General features: G+C 39.5%; 1 protein-coding gene across 1 annotated transcript in view; it reads right to left on the bottom strand.

The window, feature by feature from the left end:
- Positions 1-1,721: 1,721 nt before the first annotated feature.
- adcy1b (adenylate cyclase 1b) overlaps positions 1,722-23,163 on the bottom strand; it is a 110,865-nt gene continuing 89,423 nt past the window's right edge. Inside the window, exons 15-20 of the mRNA XM_067452288.1 lie at positions 22,167-22,283; positions 21,939-22,085; positions 21,745-21,843; positions 15,397-15,511; positions 9,789-9,913; positions 1,722-6,397 (exon numbers count right to left, since the gene is read on the bottom strand). Of these exons, the coding sequence (XP_067308389.1) occupies positions 6,059-6,397; positions 9,789-9,913; positions 15,397-15,511; positions 21,745-21,843; positions 21,939-22,085; positions 22,167-22,283 (942 nt within the window). The 3' untranslated portion in view covers positions 1,722-6,058. The remainder of the gene's footprint in view (positions 6,398-9,788; positions 9,914-15,396; positions 15,512-21,744; positions 21,844-21,938; positions 22,086-22,166; positions 22,284-23,163) is intronic.

Raw genomic sequence — 23,163 nt, 5'->3', positions numbered from 1 at the left:
CTATACTGGGACCGGTCACCGGGGGGCGATCGAGGCACGAAAGCTTCAGTAAATGAGAGGGAGACTGCAGGCTTGCTATAGCTACAAACGTTCCTGCTGGATTCTGCAGCCTATCTGGCAACTTCGAGTCAGGAGGAGGGGGAGAGGGGATAATGATTGCAGTACCAGTTTTGGCCACAATCTTACATACACTTCCTTTAATGTTTGTACAACCAATAATTTTTTTTTTTTAAACGGGATGCTTTAAATGTTCAGAGAACATTCAGAAATAAATTATTCTTAACTTAAAGGCAATGTTAGTAAAACACTCTTGGAACATATTTTCGTTAGCTTGGATGTCAATCTCTTTTTTTTTTTTAGAAAACAAAATGATCTGAGACTCACACAAACCTCTCTATTCTGCAGACGTGTTTTTCAAATATTAATAAGAAGTTTTTTGTTAGTACCTTTTATGACTAGGTAAAGTTTGTTTGGATTTGTTTGGTTCAGATTATAAAATGTCTTGGGGTGCAACTCCTCAAACAAACAAACAAAGTCACCAATGATAAATCAAAACGTTTTGTTTTTTGAGGAGTTACACCACAACACATTTTACATTTAAAAATGGTATAAAAATATGTTAAAAACACAAGCATGAGACTATCATGAATACAAACAATGCTAAGATTATTTTCCTTTGTTATCTTCTAAGTCATTGGACCATTTGCTGTTAGTTGATCCGAATCTTAGTACTGTCTAGGTTGAGATATTATACAGAGACTTTGCTTTCCTACAGCAACAGTGATTTATAACAGTTATACCACAAAAGCAGCATAAGCTAGTATTTTTGATGTTTGTGAAAGCAATTAACCCTGACACACACTACTCAGAACAACGCACACAATCATTCTTACTTAAACTCAGTGTGTGATCCTCTGTAACTCCACAGTGTCCCGTATCATACGTCCTGTCGGTTACCCAAACACAAATCCTCCTGAAGTTAGCTGATGATTGAGCTCACCTGTGCAGGTTGACAAGCCATTCCCCAATGGCGCAGTATTAGACATGTTTTGCTAAAATGATAAATGACAGATTCACAAACAGCCTTTTCCTCTGTGATTATTTTGAATCTAATAATGCATCTAATCGAATTAAATATCTGCAACATCACAGCAATATTAATTTACTGTGATTATGTTCTCTTTATAAATGTAGATGGATGGGCCACAGTGACTTGTGTCAGAAGACGACCCCATTATGAAACGGCGCATCATTTGAAACCATGCAAATAAAGGCCAGGTAAATGTAAGGCATATGCGACATTGAGTAGCCTACGCTGAAAAAAATGCTTTTCTTACTTAGTATTTTTGTCTCGGTTTAAGTCAAAATATTAAAAAATTCTTACATTAAGAAACCTTTTAATAAACAGGTAAAAATTGTTGTCTTGTTTTGGGAAAAAATAACTCAAATGTCAGAGTTTTATCTTAAAATAAGCAAAATAATCTGCCAATGGGGTAAGCAAAATAATCTTGTTTTCTGTTTCAATAAAGATTATTTTGCTTATTTTCTCCTTAAAACAAGACAATGACCTTTTCTTGTCTTGTAAATACTTAGTTTTAAGAATTTTTAGATGTTTGGACTAGAAACAAGACAAAATACTAAGTAAGAAAAGCATTTTTTTTTGCAGTGTATCAATTAATATGACAGCTGGAATGTGTGAAAGAGCTCAGAGAGGATACAAATTCAGATATATATTTTAATAATAATGATCAAAAGATAGATAACATGTGATCTAGGAAACATGGAAAGCAGAACTGAACAAACCACAACAGAAGGACAAACACACAGGAAACACTAGTGCTTATATACACACATGGGTAATAAGACTGACAAGACACACCAGGAAACAAGAGCAAAGTAAAACTTCAAACTACAAGCACAAGGAACACAAACAGGAGATACGTAGCAGATCTATGACGGGTCACATGGCCATCAAACAGGAAAGCAGAGCCGTTGTACTTCAATACTCTCTTTATTACAAAATCTTATATTGCTGAGGTTTACACTGTACAAAGGACAGTATTTCATACATCGCTGTATTTACAAAATACACTTCTGTATATCAAAGAGCTAAAAGGCAAATGACTTCAACCACCGCAAGCGTCAAATAAGGCAAGAATACTGTATCGACAGTACAGAGATGCATTTGAAAGAGCGATTCATACCCTGAAGAAAAGCGTCATGACTCAAAAACATCAGCATGAAAATAGACATTTGCCATAGAAATATCGACAGAATAATTGTTTCTCCTCCTTCAGTGACTCACAAACAGTCTCATAAATGTACAGAATCTGAGAATGGGTCTTGTGCTTGTAAACACGCACCAGTTGACAGGGATCTATACAGTGTGTGCGTGTGTGTGGTTACACAGCGCTCGTCACGGACAGGTTGTTGACCTTCATGTCAACAGATGTTCACCGTCCCCGTAGACCTCTCTATCTGACCTCATTACCATCAAAGCATCTGCCGCGCTCAGGTAAACACCACAGTAACAATCTGAATACTGTAGAAAACATTTAGCATCTAATAACTCCAGTCTTTTAACAGAGTTGTCAAATGTACGTATCATGTTGACATTATTAAAGTGAATGCTGATGACAGAATCGTGTCCAATCATTACACTTCAGATTAGGATTTCATAAAATTGGCACATATTCAGCATGTTGAGGTTTGTCCCTGCTTATCACACACTATATCACTATTTATATACAGTGGGTCCAACGGTCTGACAGTCAAAGAATGAATTTACAATTTAAACCTGGAGAGAAAAGGAACGTTTTAAGATAAATAAAGTTATGACATTAAATGGAAGTTTTTTCAGATTGTGCTCTATTTCTGTGTGACGATGTTCAGTGAGAGACTGACACATTCATTTCTATATTGATAATAGAATATGTAATTAAAACTCAAATTAAAGCTACACTGTGTAACTTTTTTAGTTTATTCTTAGCTAAAAACAGTTCTTTCAAAAATATGTGCTCATTAATCTATATTTCCTTCTTTCAAGTAATAAAGTATTCTCGTAAGTTTATAATATGCCATTGAAAATACATACGGGTGAGGGGTTTGAATGCCGGGCGCCATGTTGCCCCTCCATCTTGAAAGTACATTAGCCAAAGAGGGACATACCCATAAATTCAAGCTTCGCCTTTCACGTTTTAACACTCGATGGCACCATAGATATGTATACGTAGATACCTCATTAGTGACTGTTTCTATGGGCCGCTATACGTTAGCCGTCCGCCATTTTAGAACGGTCAAAGCCGGTCGCGAACACGCTTTGTGACCATTCAGATGTCACACTGCACGCGCAAGCAGTCCGTTGAATGTGGTTGACAGAGCAGAAGCAGTGCATATTCTGTCACATTTGCCGGTGTTCTCCTCCGAGATGTGCTTTGATTTAAATGGGCAGCATATATCTGCAGCAAATGCCCCATTCCCAGACACACATGCATATAATATCCTGAATATAAGTTGTTCACTTGATATATGTAAGATTAAAGTTAAGATAAAGTTAAGAAGCATTTAAACAGGCCTTGGAAGTTTGGTTAAAATCTTCTGGCAGTGATGTTTTATCGTAGCCTGACAAGCCAGACCCACATCAAGATGTTTGGTCTGGAAACTCACCATAGACAGGGCTCAATCCGAGGGGCGGGATAAACGGTTGTCTTTCAAACTCCCTCTGCACGCGATAGGATAGCGCTACACCAACCGGAGCAACGACGGTCAAGGGGAGCTCGCTGACTGATTAAACATTCGCCGTATCCGGTCGGCTTAACTCCGAACACATCTTCCCTTTTTAAGAATGACTTCAGCGCCGCTCTTTGTTCTTTTCTCAGAGGAAAGCTTAACTCCAAGTCTTCCGGAGGCGCGGGCAGAGCTGATTCGAAAGACCGCCGCCGTTCGCCAGTTTCTGTGTTTACTAGAAGCACGCAAACGCAACTCGGCCGTCGTCATTATGGCCCCGTCCGCCGACTCTAAACACGATGTGATTGGCCCGGCAAGAGTTAGGGGAATACAGCTCAGATAGGAATTGAGAGTTGCTAGACCACACTTGCGGGCAAATTAAATTTGCTGCCGCTAGGGTGCGTCTAGATTTCTAGGCTAGTGTTATCGTGTATTTTATTATTTATTTCACAGCGCTGGATGTTGTGGTGATTGTGAAACACACGGAACACTGCACTACATGAGTTTCTGGTGAAATCGGTTATCTTTCATGTTAATCAAGTCAAGTTGATCAAGAACTATGATACTGGGAATTGAAATTCAAGAACCATGAAGCCTGTTACTAACAAATGTAACGTGTTTTTGTGTAGATCCAAACATTATAATTGCTAAACTAACACAAACGTCTCACCTGAGAAAGGTTTCTTCTGGAAGTTAAATCGCGCTGAGCTTTACGGAGTTTCACAGAGGCTGCGCAGGCGCAGTGTTCTTTTTTTCTTTCTTTTTTTTTTTTAAGTGAGTGATGACTGACAGCATCTGAAGTGTTGCCGCATGTGGACCGTTCTAAAATGGTGGCTCGTCTACGTGCCAGGGGCGTTCGAATGAGGCATCTACGTATACATATCTATGGAGGGCACCGTGTCGAATGTGAAGAGGGGGATTCCCATGTTAATCTTGGACTAAATCGGCCACCGTAGGAGTTAAAACGAAATCAGAATTGAGAGGAACAGAAACTATTATTCACTGGATGGTCATATACCTTTTCACTGCTAGATGGGGGGAAATTTTACACAGAGTAGCTTTAAGTAGAAGCCTTTTCAAAGTAGCATCATACTTTTTTGGACCCAACTGTATGAATATAAATGTCAGATTGTAGTTTATAGTGTCAGAACAGTCTGTCAGTGTGACTGCAGCCGATGATGATGATGAAGCTTTCTTTAGGCTGCTATTAAACTCCCTGATTTCTTTTGTTTACACACACTGCTTTGAAACAATGTGTACTTTACATATAAACACTCTGTATCCTGATGTAAGGCTTTGGAAGCATCAGATCAATTTGTATTGTATTATTATTATTATTATTATTATTATTATTATTAAATCAGTGCAGCTATTAAGATTGTAGAGCTCTGATTCGTATTCCCCCAGTGTTTTCAGCAGTATCAACCTTTAGAAACTTGTATCATGTGATGAAGATGAAGATTGTGAGAAAATGAATAATAAAAAATAAAAAAATAAAAATCCAGTGCACTGTTTGTTTGGATGCAGAGTGTGTGCTTGTTTTGTCGTCGTCTATCTGTTAAATGTGTCTCATGCACACACAATCACATTCATTCCAATGCACTGGAGAGTTTCATACAAAATAAAGCACAAACTCTAATTAGTATGTACAGTTCATACAAGATGTTGGCTTAGGATGCATTAAAAAATGACGCCTTGCAAAAAAGATCACTTGAGGCTTTGAGCGTTTCCGCAGCGCCACAGAATCCTTCATGTTTCAAGACCATTCACGACACGTCTCTGTGAATGTGTGGACATTCACAGCCCATCTACTTTAATGACTTGAGTGGTAAAGAAACGCAGGGCGGCAGCTAAAGTTATCCAGGGAACTGATGTGATGGTGAAAAGTCTTTAAAAGAGCGTGAAGTGAAGGGTTGTTCACAGCAAGAGCAGGAACGTTTTGTGAAAAGGTTTGTTTTTATGAAAATGAGTTTGTCAGATGAGAATCTTAACGCTTAATGCGAACAGGGAGCGTTGTCTCAAAGTTATGGAATGTTTTTTTCCTGAAACGTTGGACATTCGTTTAATGTTTTTAGTAACGTTCAGAGAACATTTAAAAGTAACGTTCCCATAATGTCTGAAGAATGATAAAACGGAATGTTCCCTTAATGTTAGCATAACCAAGAAAAAAAAATGTTTTTAAAACATTTAAAAAACTGGACGTTTTGGACTATAAGGGAACCTTCAGGAATAACTGAATGTGAACGTTTGCAAAACGTTTTTAGAATGTATTATTGATAGCTGGGTACAAAGGGAAGACGCGGTTGATTCTGTCCACCTGCAGACGTGATTCCTACACCTCCTCGTCTTTGGTCTCCTCCTCTTCTCCGACTGAAGGCACATTGGAGCTGTGACCGTGCGTCCCTTGAGTGCTGCTCATGCCGACCCTTGCGGCGAAGCCCGAGGCCACGGACGAGTTGCTGCTGCCCTTGGCCTGCGTGCTGCTGGCGCGGGCGATGGCGTGAACCCTGCGCTCCAGGCCGCCGGTGTGATGCGGCGCTCTGATACCGGCGTCCTGCGCTTTGCCCTCCAGGAAGTACGTGAGCATCTGACCTTTGCCTTTCACGCTGACATTGCCACGACACACCAGGTCATAGTCTGTCTGAAGCTGACGGTAGACGTCCTCTGTCACCTGGAAGAGCATTGATGTTCAAATCAACATATGTAAAAGCATATTTATTTGTGTGTGGATGTGTAAATATGTACAGTAAGTACATATGAAGTCAATTCAGAACCTTGAAGTGAATTGTGTAAGCAGCACTAATTCTCGCTACTGTAATGTGTGTTTGTTTTACTTATGCTTGTTTGTAATTCCTATTATTCTCAATGGCTATTTTGTGTCTGAATCCTCACAGATGAAAGAAATCTGAACAAATGCTACATGTTTGTCACATCCGCCAGCTGGAGTGCCCATGATCTCCACCAGAGGGCTCTCCATCTGTCTCCTTTGTTATCTGATCATGAACTTAATTTCCCATAACACATTGGCTGTTTTTCAAAACCAATGCTGCGTTCCAGTTCGTTTATAGTATGCCCTTCACTCGCGAACTTCCCTCCGTGTCGTTCACTCGGATGTGCATCATTGCTTATGTTGCATGAGTGCCCACTACTTGCGGAAACTTTGCAATGGACTGAACTGGAACGCCCTAAGCCCTTGATCACTTGGAATCCACTATGGAGTGTATTTATTATTTATTTTTTCTTCCTTTACGAAATTGTTTAATTTAACATTCTATATGTATTTGTATAAGTGTATTTGGGTTGTTTTAAATGTTTTTAAAAATATTTAAAATATGTTTGTGGTGGGGTAAATTAAACGCGATATGCGGTGACGTCACAATCGCATTGCATTGTGGTATATGAAGCTGCCTGAAGTGTACATATGTAATAGACTCGCTCCCTGGGTCAAAATTGAGGGAGCAAGGGTCTGTCCATATAAACTTCCCTTGTCCATTTCACGAAGTGGAACACACTTCAAAATGGCGGCGGGGATTCCCCCAAGGGGAAGTGCTTAGGGAAGTTCGCAAGTGCGTGTCTAATAGTGTCTAATAGTACTTCGGACTTGCGTGCTTGTTAGTTCAGACTTGCCAAGTTCGACTCAGGAGAACGAACTCCAGAGAAAGTCTGGTAATTCTGCAGACGGAACACCAGCATTCTTGATAGCGCCACTCAGCACGCTCTGGCTACTCCGGTTATCTCTGTATGTACGAAATATGTTATAAAACGCCACTCTGCCTCTTTTCGTTTTCATTGAAAAAAATCTTAAACATTATTTAAACATAGTAATAGCCACACAACTATAGTTCAGGCAACACGCACATTGATTATCTTCACTGCATATTTATAACAAAGCGAAATATAAAACACAACCCTGCCTCTTTTCGTTTACATTTTAAAATATTAGGTTCATTCAATAAGTGCGCATATATGATTATTTTCACTGTAATAAAATTAACTATGACATCAACAACCCAGTCTCTTTTTGTTAAATGTCAGTTTTAATAATCAAAAAAATAAATGAAACTTTATTTTGCCCTCAGCCAAAATGAATAGCTAGGGAACACATGATAGATTCATGAGACCAAAGATCGCCCGTTAGATATACACAAGACGAATTATAGCTCAAGTTTAATGACTACAGAGACACCAGAGCCAGCGGCAAACGTCAGAAGGTCTAGCCAAGGATAGGTTGGTCTCGCCAGGGTTAATGAGTGCTGAGCGCCCGTTGATCGACTGGATCTCACAAAACGCCGAAAACGGCAGATCAAAATTTCAAATAGGTGCTCTCTTTATAAATAAACCACAGATTTAAGAGCCTGAAAAAGTCTTAAAACCACATTTTGCGACACAATAACAGTAGTATATTAAATTACATGGGCTTTCTCATCCACTACTTGTTGATTAGCTGTCCATGAGAACACAAGTACAGACAAGAACCCATATTGAGAAACAGCCATTGCCTGACTTGTTATGTCTGATTACTTCCAGCTGTGCCATTATCCTGTTAAGCCCTCCTTGCATCCCAATTCGCATACTTTCCATACAAATAGTATTCGGAAATATAAATAGTATGTCCTAAATCATAGTATGTTAAAAGGAGTATTCCAAAGATACCCAGATGGTCTACTATTATCAGTCAGAGGACGAGGATTTGATTAGAACTACAAACACAAATCAAAAGCGTTAAAAAACTGCAAACATGATGGATGTGTGAGTCCGACGGTTAAGTAGAGAGATTTATATAAAGGGGTTTGAGTGATCAATTATCAGGATTTAATCTGACAAAAATATATTTATTCAACGTTATCCACATTATATTTCACCTGCAGCAGGATTGTGAACTTTTGTAATAATACGTTTGGCCATTATCTTTTAAATGCATCAAACTGCAAACACATGAGGAGACGAGTCTCTGCATTAAAGACCCAATGGCAGATCAACGTGCGGCTACATTTCTTTCTGATACAGTAGGAAATTAAACGGAATGCGGAGGATTTTAACTGTGACAATGATTGAGTTTAAACGTTGACGGGATGTACGTAACTAAGTGAACAGTTCCTTAGAGATGACAAAATAGTACGTCCCAAAGCTTGCATACTCATCTTCTACACACTTAAAAGTATGTACTTTTTCTTCACAAAAAGAGTACATACTTTTAAGTCATAGTATAGGTAGGCTAATTGGGATGGAGCACCTTTTTTTTACACTCTTTGCAAAGTTTTGTATGTTGTTACACTGCATTTCTGGTTTCCTGTGTCTTGATTTTTTTATTCTCTGCCTGTTTTCTGGATTTACTTTTTGCCTGTTTTCTGCCCTGTCACTCAATAGGATTGTTTACCAGTGTGTTTGACCTTTTGCCTCTTATATGGATAATGATTCTGGATTGTCCCAATAAAGCTGCTTTTGGCTCTTTAACCCTAGTCTCAGAACAGTTCGCGACAATGTTAACATTTAAAATAAAGAAGTTTAATACAAATGTAATTTATTTGCATTACACTAATACTTTAATGCTATGAAAATATATGTAATGTATCTGCAGTTCAATAAAATAAAATGAATGGTACTGCTGGGTAGAGGAATGTCTATGGTAACATCCAAACCATAAAATGACTGTAAAAATTGACAATTTTACAGTTCAAAAAGCCTAATGGATGTTTTGATATAAAATAAAATAAATAAAAAATAAACCTTCCATTTCGGCCTTTTAACATTTTGTTTTAAAAGAAAAGGGATGCCAAAATTATAAATGGTTACATTTATACTATATATATATATATATATATATATATATATATATATATATATATATATATATATATATATATATATATATATATATATATATATTTTTTTTTTTTTGTTGTTGTATAAAATGCTTATGAACAGGGATTTACTTTCTTTATGCAATTTTTTTTTTTTTTTTTCTACTTTAATCTGTATTTGTGACTTGGACATGGTTTTTGTGAAATTTACTTGTAAAGACATATATTACATATCACAGTGTGTGATATATATACAAGTACCTGGATCTTCCCCGGGACCCCAGTGCTGTCCATTCGGCTGGCCACGTTCACCGTGTTGCCCCAGATGTCATACTGTGGCCGTCGAGCCCCGATAACCCCCGCTACTACTGGACCCACATTAATACCTGCACATTCAGAGATAAAACATCAGAAAACATCCTCAACAGCGTCTACATTTCACTCAGAATGGAGACATAAGAATACACTTATAAATCATATTTTTTGTATAAATAATGGATAAACTGTGATATCACAAAATATGATTCCAGAAATGAGGCTTTGATTTTAAGGTTGTATTCGGTCATTGTTGTGGCTTTAATAGTAGTGTAGAATACGTATAATAAAACTTGTAAGAAGAAATATTTAGTTCCCTTTCAAGGGAACTCGCGCTGCGTCGAAACGCTGCGGGAACGCTTCTGCGTGACTGTGTCGTGAAGCACTCGTGAAATCAGTCCAATGGCGTGACGGTACATCATTGGTGGGTGACGTCATTGACCAGGAAACTATAAAGCACCCCTGAACCAAAAGATGTCAGCTTTTCATTCATAAAATTCCTGACGTGTAACATGTACTATCGAGAGTCTCTGCTCCTGTTGGCTTTCTTCTCGAGGGAAATGTCCGCGCTCGGATCTTGGGTTTGCCAAGGCAGCGTGTAGATCACGGGTCTGCAATATAGAGTCTAGTGGCTCAGATCTCGCATTTGCTGAGGCAATGTGTAGATTATGGGTCCGCAATATATGCGTAGGGAATTTCCATTTCTTTCTTTCTTTCTTTCTTTCTTTCTTTCTTTCTTTCTTTCTTTCTTTCTTTCTTTCTTTCTTTCTTTCTTTCTTTCTTTCTTTCTCTCTCTCTCTCTTTCTCTCTCTCTCTCTCTCTCTCTCTCTCTCTCCTTATATATATATATAAAACTATGCAAACTCCTTATGTGTGTTTGCAGACTATATCTGTGGTTCCCTTTGTTAAATTGAGAAGAAAAAATATATATAATATGAATGTATCTAAATGTTTTCTGATGAAATTAAATGTTAAATACTCATCTGAGTTGATGTCTGTATTAACACTATATTCAGCCTCCTCCAGACCATTTTTACTTGTCTGGTTGATATTTGGCTGCATTTAATTATGAGTAGTTAATTGATAAATACTTTTCAGAAGATTATCTGTATTAATACATTATAGTCAGCAAAATCGTTTTTACTTGTCAGGGGCTCATTGCAGTGTTGCCAACTTGGCGATTTTGTCGCTATATTTAGCGGGTTTTCAGACCCCTCTAGCGACTTATTTTCAAAAAAGCGACTAGCGACAAATCTAGTGACTTTTTGGACAAACTTCAGCTACTTTAGTTTACAAATGTCGCCAGTACTGTCCTGCGAGCGCGAGCTCTTTTTTCCCCTCTGCCGTCACGCACACCTCTCTCTGCGTCTGCCCTGTTCAGTGAATGGCTGAGGGGAGCTGCACGCGCCTACAGACAGCAGCTGACAGACGTGAATGAGCGAGCTACACATATGAGCACACAAGGTTGCCATCGATTTCTCACTTAATGTTATCTGCTTATTTTGTTTTATATTTGAATAAATTAGTTATGAGTTCCATCTCTTGTGCTATACTCACTATCACAGAACTTTAGTTCATCCAGTTTCTCAATTCAGATTTTACACATATCATTTTTTTTTGTAATTCACTATATCATATATTGTATGACAAAAAGGTATATGAAATGAAAACATTTATTGGACAGTCGGCTGTATTATATTATTGTAAAATATAGTAAATGAGCACGGATTAGGAGAGAAAAAACGTCAGGCAGACTGAACGCAAGGACGGCGTGATGACGTCCCTAATATGCTAATTAGCGCATGACGTCATCTAGCGACATTCAGCAATTTTTTGGGCAGGCTTTAGCTACTTTCCTTGGAAAATAGTTGGCAACACTGGCTCATTGTTGTCACTTGATGCTAACAACGGATACATCCCTCACCGGCTGGGGGGCAATAATGAGTGGGTCAACATTTCACCCCCAGCCAGAGTTATGGAAACAGTGGCTTTGCTTGGCTTCAGAGGGGGCCCAGCTCATAGTTTCAGGTCCTCCTAATGAGGTGGTAGAGACTTTTCTTCACTCCAGAGCTCCGTCTATGTTTTAGGATCTAGACCAGGAGAAATAAATCTACTCTGCCCAGTAAGGGCATTAGATGCTAAAGGCCACAGTACTGCTCTTTGGTGTAAAACTGACCATTTGTTTGTATGGTTCAAGTCCCCTAGTAAGAGGAAGCCTGCATCTAAGCAGACTTTGAGCAAATTATATGGTTATAACCTGGATGTGGCTTCAACAATGGTAGTATTATGGCGGCGTGGGTATTAAAGGGGGGGTGAAATGCTGTTTCATGCATACTGAGCTTTTTACACCTTTAAAGACTTGGATTCCCATCCTAAACATAGACAAAGTTTCAAAAACTAATGTTGGACGTTTGATGGAGCATTTCTGTGTTAAAAATACTCCTTCCGGTTTCTCACAAGTTTCGGCGAGTTTTTTTCGAGTAATGGGTCTACTTGACGTTAAATAGATCGGAAGGTCCTTGTATGGGCTGTACGGGCTCTTCTCCCGGAAGGGTGCGCGCGGGCGTGACTAGAGGGAGAGAGAGGAAATGCACGCTGTAAACAGTCTCTCAGGTGCAGATCCAGTCGTCCGTGAACACTTATGACGCGCCGCGCTCCACTTTATTGCTATGGGTGACGTCGAGCGACTTCAACGCTTCATCACAGCATTCCGGGAAGGCAGCGCTGCATTTGAACCGATTTGAACGCAGAAATGACGGGAAGCTTCAAGGCATCGCTTCAGTCGCGTCGCAAAGTGGATTTCCACGGTCACTGCTGTCACAGGACTTCACCAAATCATACCAAAGAAGTGTGTTTTTGACGGAGCGGTCCCAGCGATAAAGGTTCGGTCCTGCTTTGGAAGCAGCCGGTGAGTAAATCAACTTCAAATGTCTCTGCTATTGGCTACCGTCGCATGAGTAAACATCAGTAAACGATACGATCGCGTGCTTCGTCATTCAAATGCGCTAACGGTTACTCCATTGTTGTTCTGTATAACACTAGTCTGACTCTGACGTGCAAAACCGTTTTGCTTGCTACCTCTAAGGTCTAGTCACATACAATAGTCCATAAACCGAATCATGTCCTCATAAACTTCGCGTAAAGACACACAAAGACCCCTAAATACAGTACATACCACAGAGACGGACATCCTGATGTTGCCGTTTCTCCTGTTCAATTTATTTCAGCCTCAGATTTGATTGTGGATCATTATCTGTATTAGCTGAGCTAGATGGGTTTCTCCACGCTTGAGGACATCACCGCTTTGTGCATTCGTCATTCTTTAGCTCCGCCCACACGATACGCCTCCAGGCGCTCGGTTTTTTCCGGAAAGACTCGGTACAGCCCATATTTCTTTTATAAATATGATAAAACTAAAGACTTTTCGGAGATATGAAGGATGCAATACTACTCTATAGGTACTCAAGATTGACATGAGATTGACTGAAACTGAGTGTTTCACCCCCCCTTTAAGTTCCCGCAGCGTTTCGATGCAGTGCAAGTTCCCTTGAAAGGGAATGTCTCAGGTTACATCTGTAACAATGGTTCCCTGAGAGGAAATAAGAGGCTGCGTCACTTTGCCATACTCCCAGCATGCCTGATTTGTATTACCCTTGTTAACGCTGTCTATATAAGCCCTGTGTTTTCACTCATTCATTCATTGTGAAGTCTTGTAAGTGTCACATTGCATTTCTGAGTGTTCACCCTCTAGTTACCCTTCTGCCTGGTTTCCTGGATTTCCGTTTGCCTGTGTTTTTCTCTCCTGTTGTCTTTTTAGATTATATGCTTGTGTTTTGACCTATTGCCTGTTTTATGAATTATGATTACCCTAATAAAAGCTGCATTTGGATCCTTAACCTCCATGTCAGTACAGTATGTTAAAGAGTTAGTTTACCCACAAATTAACACTTTGTCATTCCTTTCTCATTTATGCATTCACCTGATGCTTTTATGCAAAGCAACTTATATTGTAACAGGTTCAACCCGGCACTCTGGTGGAGTTAAAGGACAACTCCGGCGAATTTTTAAGATTATCTTGATCGTTATATCTTTGTGAGTACAGTCTATAGAAAAAAAACGAACTGGATTGGTGCTTGCAACACAGAGTTATTACAGTTAATGCCCAGAGCCCCCCTTAGCTAAAATGGCAGCTTTGGGGGCATACACGTAAAGGGTGTCTTTGTGCCTCTTAACAGACACAAAATGCAATTAAAATGTCTGTTTAACATGAACAGGGCTCTTACATGACAACAAGATGCATTTAGCCACTTAGCCATTGTTTAAATTCACCTGTTTAGTCTTGCGCTGAAGTCCCGTGGGAACTCCGTTGTAGCCGGAAAAACAGTCCAGTGGGGAAGAGCGTCGTGTGTATGAAGAGGCTCTGCTTATCGGCTCGACGGTTCTCAGTATTGAACGTGTCCGAGAGAAACGGTTTTCGATTCTGTCCTGCTGATCCGAGGGCCGCTGCTCGTTCAGTTACTCGCGCATGCTCAGTATCAGCTTCTTATGAGTTCATCAGTTCTCTCAGCAAAACATGACTCAGTTCAGTGAACGGTTGGAGTTACAACATTTAATTCAAAACATTTGCTTATTTCTATTCAGAGGGACTGTCACTCATGTCAGAAAGTGAGTAACTAAAGTAACTTGTGTGATCAGCGCTGATTTGAGATGCGAACCGTTTAGAACGATTCAGTCCGATTTGGTGAACTGGTTTGCCCGGTTCACTAAAAAGAACCGGTTAAAAAGAACGATTTGTTTGTGAACCGGACATCCCTAGAGTGATGATCCGATTGGACTCACAATAAAGAAGAAATGGTTCGCGTTTGTGCCTTTCCGAATTATGAAAATTTGCAGCGAACACTTGACTAACTTACACAGACACAACACAGCCGGGTCGGTTGAAGAAAAATGCCATTCCGTGGTTAAAGACGGGTGCAGCCACTGTGGAGGTAATGTAAACTTTATTTATCCTTCCATTTGGGCATACACGGCTTGAGAAAAGATGTGCAGTAGCCTAATAAAATAATTGTGCTTTACACACACAACGCTGAGTTCCCACGGGACTTCAGCGTGAGATACAGATACCCTTCTAATACACTGCTTAGATGAATTTAAACAATGGCTAAGTGGCTAAACTCATCTCGTTGTCATGTAAGGGACCTGTTCATGTTGAACAGACATTTTAATTGCATTTTGTGTCTGTTAAGAGGCACAAAGACACCCTTTACGGTCAAAGGCACTCTGTCAGATGTAAAGGATAAGGAAATTGTATTGTATTGAAGTTACTACTGTGAAGTTACTACTACTATGTATACTGTATGTATAATATGTATTCAGTATAAAAGTTGTGACTCAGTGGTGCCCAGAAAAGAAACATCAAATTACACGAACTGAATAAATGAGAAGTATTTTTTTTTCTCAAAAAAAAAAAAAAAGTAGAAAAAATAGTAGAAAAAGTGCAGATTTGGTGGAGGGACTGTGGCAAACACATCAGTATACATTTATTAAAACTTACCCACTCTCAAGACAAAATCATTATATGACTGATAGTTGATTTCATCAAGAACGTCAAACATTTCAATGGCATAGTCTGCAATGGTGCTCAAGTGGGCAGCCGTGGATTTCTTTGCCTATGAAGGAGAAAACAAATCATGGTCACAGATGCTCTGTAGGTATTTTTGCATTTTGATATATGAAGAGGTAATGTGCAAAAAACGATAAACGGCACATTAAAAACAATATAACTGACCGGCGTGTGTTTTTGTCCACATATAGCATGTTCTGAACCCTAAACACATTTTGTCACAAAAAACTGTACTGTCCACTGTCAAGGCATCGTGAGTTCACGTTTTACAGCAGAAACCGACAAGCACCCTCATTGTTTGTGAACACAACCCGATAGGTCAGTTTAAGCGAATCAGCTAATTTAGGTCAGAGGACAAGGCTGCTAATCACATAGAAAAGATGCGCTAGCTGAGAGGAGTTTCATCTAAAGGAGTTACGTCAAAGCTGACTAAAATTGATCAAGGATGGATCATTTCTACAAACTTTATGAACCTGTGATATCTTCTTTTGGAGCTGAAACTTCTTCACAGAACCTTGCTAAAGCAGAACGTTACAATGGTTAGCGAAACGTATGTATTGCTTGTAATCAGAAGTGTTTTAAATTAAATTGCATTAAATGCAATTACAAAGCAATTACTTGGTTTTGTTTAACTCATGAAATGTGGAGTTATCTAGCCTAAAAAATCTAGACGCATCGTAGCGGCAGATAATCTAATTTGCAGCCAGGGTAGTCTCGCAACTCTCCATTGGCTTGTGAGCTGGAAAAACCAAACTCTAATCAGGCCAATCGCATCGTGTATCCACAACTTTCCTGCGAGTCTTAGTGGGCAGCGCCATGACACTCGATAATTCCGGTTGACGGTATCTCAGTTCCGGTTTAGCACACATTACAGTTATGCTGCGTTCACACCAGGCGCGAGTGACGAGAATAAATAGCGCTATTCGCGCGAACATGGACGCGTGAACATTTTGAATCCATTTGCTTCATTCACTACACAACAGATGCAAATTTGCGTCATGGGAGGGGCTTCTGCCAGGCAGCGGCGGTCGTCAGAAAGACGAGCCGAGTTAAGGCTGCTCTCGCTGGGGTTGATGAGCGCTGAGCGCCTGGGTCTCACACCTCCGAAATCTTGCTTCCATAAACCATGCAACATAAACGGACCCGTTTGACATGTTGCCTATGGGGCGGCAGTGGCTCAGTGGTTCATGTAGGTTGTCTACAAACCAGAAGGTTGGTGGTTCAATCCCCGGTTCCACCTGACCAAGTGTCGAAGTGTCCATGAGCAAGACACCTAACCCCAGCTGCTCCCGACGAGCTGGATGGCGCCTTACATGGCTGATGAATGGGTGAATGTGAGGCAAAATGTAAAGCGCTTTGGATAAAAGCGCTATATAAATGCAGTCCATTTACCATTTCCATTTGCCTAGCACCATACGCACCCATTCAATGCCCAATGAGCTTCAAGTAAACTCAAGAATTGTGATGTAGAAGTAATATTTATATTTTAATATTTGTAATTGTTGAAATCATGTCAGACCTTGTCAGTAGACTTTTTTTTAATCAACATGAAAATAGATGCATGAACTTCAATTAATTTAAGTGCATTGTAATAAAAATTTACATTTCATTGCTGTAAATGTAATTATTGAGTTTATATACTAGTTTAACCTATTTAAAATACTGCAGTACAACTGTATCATTTTTTGCAAGGGGTATGTTTATTGTTTTCAATAATTTACAGATTTATTGTGTAGCAAGACCGCTCTAACAACCTAACGTTAAATAGAGACCTGCACTCCCGCGGGACCCAGCACAACCGAGTGCGGCGCGGGATCATATTTGATGGTGAATGCGGATGCGAGTGGCAAGATATTATTGTGTGCGTGTCGCGGGAAAATAAAATTATTTTGCGGGACCCCCGCAAAGTGGAAATATCTAACAAAATAAATAACTAGAAACAAATAAACCTTTATTTATAATAAAATAAAATCGATTTACAGGCGCATGGACGGAAGGTAACTCTCGCGTGTTCATAGGAACAGCCAAGCCTACCACGCAAAGGCAAAATGTGTGCACCGCATAACTCAGGTGAATCGCTTAGTGCTACAGATATTAGTAAGTTCTTGTAAGATAGTCAGATCCATGCGACCATCTGGGACATGTGATCATTTTGCCTGAAGCGGTGTTGTAAAAGTCTACTCCTGAATCCTCATAATACAACCAAGAGTTCAGCTGATAACAATACAGACTAACGTAAACCGGAAGTTCGTTACCGGCGTGTTCTACGTTGCCATAGCGATCATGGAAAAGGTCAGAGTTCGGGAAAGTTGTGGATAGAGTTGGTGGGCGGGCTTAACATAATGATGGCAGAATTGCCACGGTTCCGCCTGCTACTTAAAAACAAAGAAGCTGGCAAACTCTGGAAGACTTGTTGTTAAGCTTTTCTTTGAGAAAAGGACTAAGTACTGAAGCCATTTTTAAAAAAGGAAGATGTGTTCTGAGTTTTGCTGACGGGATATGGTAAAAGTTTAATCCATCAACTAGGTTGTCCATCTAATTGCTTTGGTTGGTTGTAGTACTATCCTATTGCGCGCTGAGGGAATTTGAATGACAACTGTTTATCCCACCTCTCGGATTGAGCCCTGTCAATGGTGAGTTCCCAGACCAAACATCTTGATGTAAGTCTGGCTTGTCTGTTAGACAAGCTCTGCTTCCTGCTTCGCTACTGTTCGGACGCTCTTGCTTACTGCTCCGCGCTTTGCTCTATCGCTTCTATATTTTATCTCATAACTTAAACTTCAGCAAATCAACAAAGCGCTCAAACAACAAAGCTTAACTTTTTTGATAAAACTTGAAACTCTGGAGACTGGATTACTACAAAAAAGCGAACACTTCATCTGACCAGCCTCTCCCTTCCATCAGCTTACATTCCGGAAGGGAAAACACAGCTGCCTACTATCGAAAGGATAAGAAAATGCCTCTTTTAGTTCAAGAATCTACTTGCTGCACAAACTGCCACAGACTTTCACAACGGATTGCAGTTCTTGAAACAAAGTTATTTGCGCAACTACCAAACCGGACGAATCACACAGCAGAGCTTCATCACGAACGTCCTCTGCACACAGCTGGTGAGTCCCGTAAATTTAGTGCTACTCAACAGATAGAGAAACAAGTAACTGATCAACACATTAATCAGTGGCACAAACAGGGGGCAAGACCCAAACGCACTCGAGACGTCAGATTGTCACGAGCTTCATATATTGCTGCAGTAGCATGCTCTACCCCAGACACAAGGATTGCAAACACTAGTTTCCGACCACCATCGATACATCTCGAAAACAGATTTGAAGTATTAATGAATGAGGGTGATGAATCCCCAAACGTGATGAATGTGATCGAACACGGATTGCATCAGCCCACAGCTAACACTAATGCTAACAGGCGCTCAAGGTCGAGCAGACAGCGGCCCTCAGCTCAGAGCGCAGCCGAGCCAAGGACTCTGATAGTGGGTGACTCTACAGTCAGAAACATTAGCAGCAGAGATACAACTACATGCTGCCTTCCACAAGCAACCATTTCTGATGTAAACAGGGAAATTCAGAACATCCTGATAAAACATAAGACCGCAAATCGACTTATCATTCATGTAGGAAAGAACGATATTCAGAGAGAGCAGTCAGAACTCATTAAAAGGGATTTCAATGAACTTTTTGAAACACTTAGCAAACTGAAAGTTCAGCCGTTCATTAGTGGACCACTGCCAGCAAGAGGAACAAATAGATTCTCACGGTTGCTTGGGCTTAATACATGGCTGCAAAAAACCTGCATGATGAAGGGAGTGAATTTCATCGACAACTTTAATCTCTTCTGGAGCCAGAGACAACTGTTTACATCAAATGGCCACCACCCAAACAAACTTGGTGCAAGAGTGTTAAAGGACAATATTTATTTTTCCCTTCATCATCCTTCAGCTGTGTGTTCTAACCCACTCAACCTGATACAGAGTATGGACGACCACAGGACTTCTTTTCAGCAGCTGAATGGACATGCGGCTGACACATCCCACAAGGACAATGATAAGACCACGCCCCCACAACAACAATTGCTCACGGACACACTCCCAGCTGAGCCCTGCCCACAGAGCTCACCACAGACTGACTGTGAAGGATTAGATCTGCTCCAAGATTCAGCACCCAAGGATACTTTAAAGTACTATTACTTGTTTATAAATCCCTCAATGAGCTAGGACCCCAATACATCGCAGATATGCTGATTAAATATAAACCCAACAGATCACTCAGATCAGCAGGATCAAGTCAGTTAGAAATACCAAGAGTTCACTCAAAGCAAGGAGAGTCTGCTTTTAGCTATTATGCCAGCCGCAGTTGGAACCAGCTTACTGAACAGATCAGATTTGCTACAACAGTAGCCACATTCAAATCCAGACTCAAAACACATCTGTTCAGCTGTGCATTTACTGAATGAGCTCTGAGCACTGTATGTCCGACTGATTGCACCCTATCTTATCTCTTTATTCTTTTTCTAATTGTTTTAGTTTACTTTTGATCTTATCTCTGGTTATTGTTTATTTTATATGTTCTTTTGAGTTGAATATGACGAGTGAAAACTGGGTTTGATGGAAATAGTAAGTTTGACAATAAGGTTTGAGTATGTGTAAATCTGTGGAGGGTATGATGAGTGAGTAAGGGTTTTAACAAGAAGGTTTCTGAGTAAAAATCAGGGAATAGTGATTAAAATGGATGTTATGAACGTGTTTGAGAAAGAAATGAATGAGAGGTGTTCTAATTAAGATGGTACATGTATGTAGGCAGTAAACTGAAGAATGTTTATTTTTATATCAGACCATTATTGTGGATCTGACCATTTTATTTTATTTTATCTTATTTTTTTTATTTTTTTATTTTATTTTTAAATTATATATATATATATATATATATATATATATATATATATATATATATATATATATATATATAAATATATATATATATATATATATATATACACACATATATATATATATATATATATATATATATATATATTTTATTATTATTATTATTATTATTATTATTTTATTTTATTTTTTATTACTATATCTTTACGACTGTTTTAACTATGCTTGTTTTTAATTCTTTATTCGTCCATATGGTATTCTTTTTTTTCTCATGCATTTGTTACCACTGTTTTAATTAATTTCTATGTAAAGCACTTTGAATTGCCATTGGGTATGAAATGTGCTATACAAATAAACTTGCCTTGCCTTGCCTTGCCTTGTCAGGCTTGGAGTTATCTGGTTTTGCTAAAAAACTTAAAAATCTTATAAAAACTAAAAAAATATATAAATATAAATATACATACTTTAAGTGAACTTTAATTTTGTCAAAACAAAACCCAACTGCTGTTTAAAGGTGCACTATGCAACTTTCTGTCCACTGGAGGGCGCCTATTCTAAACAAAAGCGTAGTTTGATGACGCCAAGTGTGAGCGCAATATCTTGGGACATGTGGTCTTCACCTCACAGCCGGTGGAAAATAGGACTCGGGCAGAAATCATGTTCATTGATGCGGTTATTAACGTTACTGTGGTATGAAGCAGAGCAGGACTGAGTGTTGTGGAGCTGAGCACGGCTGCTGGAGCGTTTGTTATACAAACACATGGCTTGCGAGTACCGGGACTTTTATTATGACGGGAAGGGACACAGTCGCCGGGCGCCCGCACTTCTGCTTTTTCCGGTCATGATTATAAGGTAAAGCAACTCTGTTTATCATATTAGTGTTTAATAAAGTGTGTTTAAAATGATGTTATGACGTTACTCTGAGCATTCGCTCGGCGCTGCTGTGACATGTTCACACTGCTAAGAGAAAAGCGCTTCTGCAGAATAAAACCAAGGGTAACACAGCTTTTTGTTATGACGTGATTGACAGGCAACTCGCTCAAACGTTATGCTGACACGTCCCGGTCCTTAGTTAAAATAGCAATTTTCTCACAATTTACAAATAGTTGGAAACATTTGGGATATTGTAAGTACTCAACTAAACAAAATATATAACACTGGCCTAGTGGTTTTTGGATATTTTACTGCAAAAATACTACATAGTGCACCTTTAATTGATTTTTACTTTAAATGAAAAATATTTCAACTGCAGTTTGATTGATATTAAAAAGAAGAATAAAAAATATTATTTATGAAAATTAATGATCTGTTATGAGTTATCTGATTTAGCAAATGAGCTCTTATGAATATGTAATATGTGTTGTAGCTGATTTAGTGACCTTGGTCCCAATGGTGGGCACCAGCCCCACTGCTGCCATGTACGTGCTGCCGATGGTCTTGATCTTCTCGATGTCTTTGTAGCAATCTTTGTCCATGAGCTGCAAAACAGGTGAAACAGGACTTGAAATGGATGAGGAGTTCCAGCATGATCACAGGCATGCTTCACAAAGTTCTTTAAAATCAGGAAAAGGACCTCGTCGAAGTCAGCAATGATCTCGTTGAGCAGCCGCAGACACTCGACACCCATGTTGTTTCCATCCAGCTCGATGTAGAAGTCATTAAAGTTGGGAATGGAGGCAAACAGCACCCCCACCTGAGCATAGGACTGGTAATAAAGATCCTGCCACAAGAGAACTAGAGAATGAGATCAACCATTCGTTTAGATGAATGTGCTCATGACATGGTTTTGAAATACTCTCACCATGTTTCTGGGGTTGGACAGCAGAAAGTGCTGTGCCACGTGAGCAGGCAGAAGGTTGAAGAGAATCCTCTTGTTGTCTAGTTTGACTTTCTCCATGCCATCTCTCTCCTCCTCAGCCTGAAAACACACACAGAGACCAAGAGAAAGACATGTCATGAAGTCACAATGTCACAGTTCAGCGGGACAAACTCTGCTGACAGGGAATGTTCTGTCAAGGCTCTCTCAAAGTTATGAACAAAGTTCTTTCAGTAATATTAACAGAACGTTCATTCAAAGTTATCTGTATGTTTTTAAAACATTAGCACAGAAACAGTATTTATGCTAATACCACGGGACTGTTGAATGCTTGAATCTGATTGTTTGGCTATCGTTCTAAGGTGTGCAATTATTTTCAGGGAAATTACGGCTAAAGTAGTTCCAGCAGGTCTTGACCGCAATACAGCTCATTAGCACTAAAACAAATGCGTAAGAAATTAGTCCTGCACACAAGTGTTTTAAGGACTAAACCTGACAAATGTCTTGAAATATATAATCTGAACAATATTTTGAGGTGTGGTAAAGGTAGAATAAGTTGAAAAATTGACTCTGGGCTGTTGAATTATTGAAAAATAATGCACAGCGTTCTGACAGATATGGTTGTGGAAATGTTCATTATGATTGCGAACTGGTTAAAGCAGTCAATTGCAAAACGATCAAATCAGTGTGATGTTAGTCAAGATCTGGTGGGATCTGTAGTCATGCCTCACTTGTTTAAAGGTAAAAGTCACGCATTACACTGTGCTTAAGTAAACAAGACGTTCCTGCGTGTCTCAGTTGCATCACATCTGGGCCCGTATTCGTGAAAAATAAAGTGGTGCTGCACGGTCTCTTCTTCTGTGGCGTCGCACGGCCTCTTCTTTGTTACTTTCTAGAGAGGTGAATTAGAGAGGTCTTCTTTTGGTGCGTGTGGTGGGTGCGCCGGTGCTGCAAATAATACTTGAGTGCCGGTCAATTTAAT

Source organism: Pseudorasbora parva, chromosome 9 (assembly GCF_024679245.1).
Source record: "Pseudorasbora parva isolate DD20220531a chromosome 9, ASM2467924v1, whole genome shotgun sequence".
NCBI lineage: Eukaryota > Metazoa > Chordata > Actinopteri > Cypriniformes > Gobionidae > Pseudorasbora > Pseudorasbora parva.
Note: the sequence above shows the minus strand (reverse complement) of the source record. Positions and strands in the feature narration are given on the sequence as shown.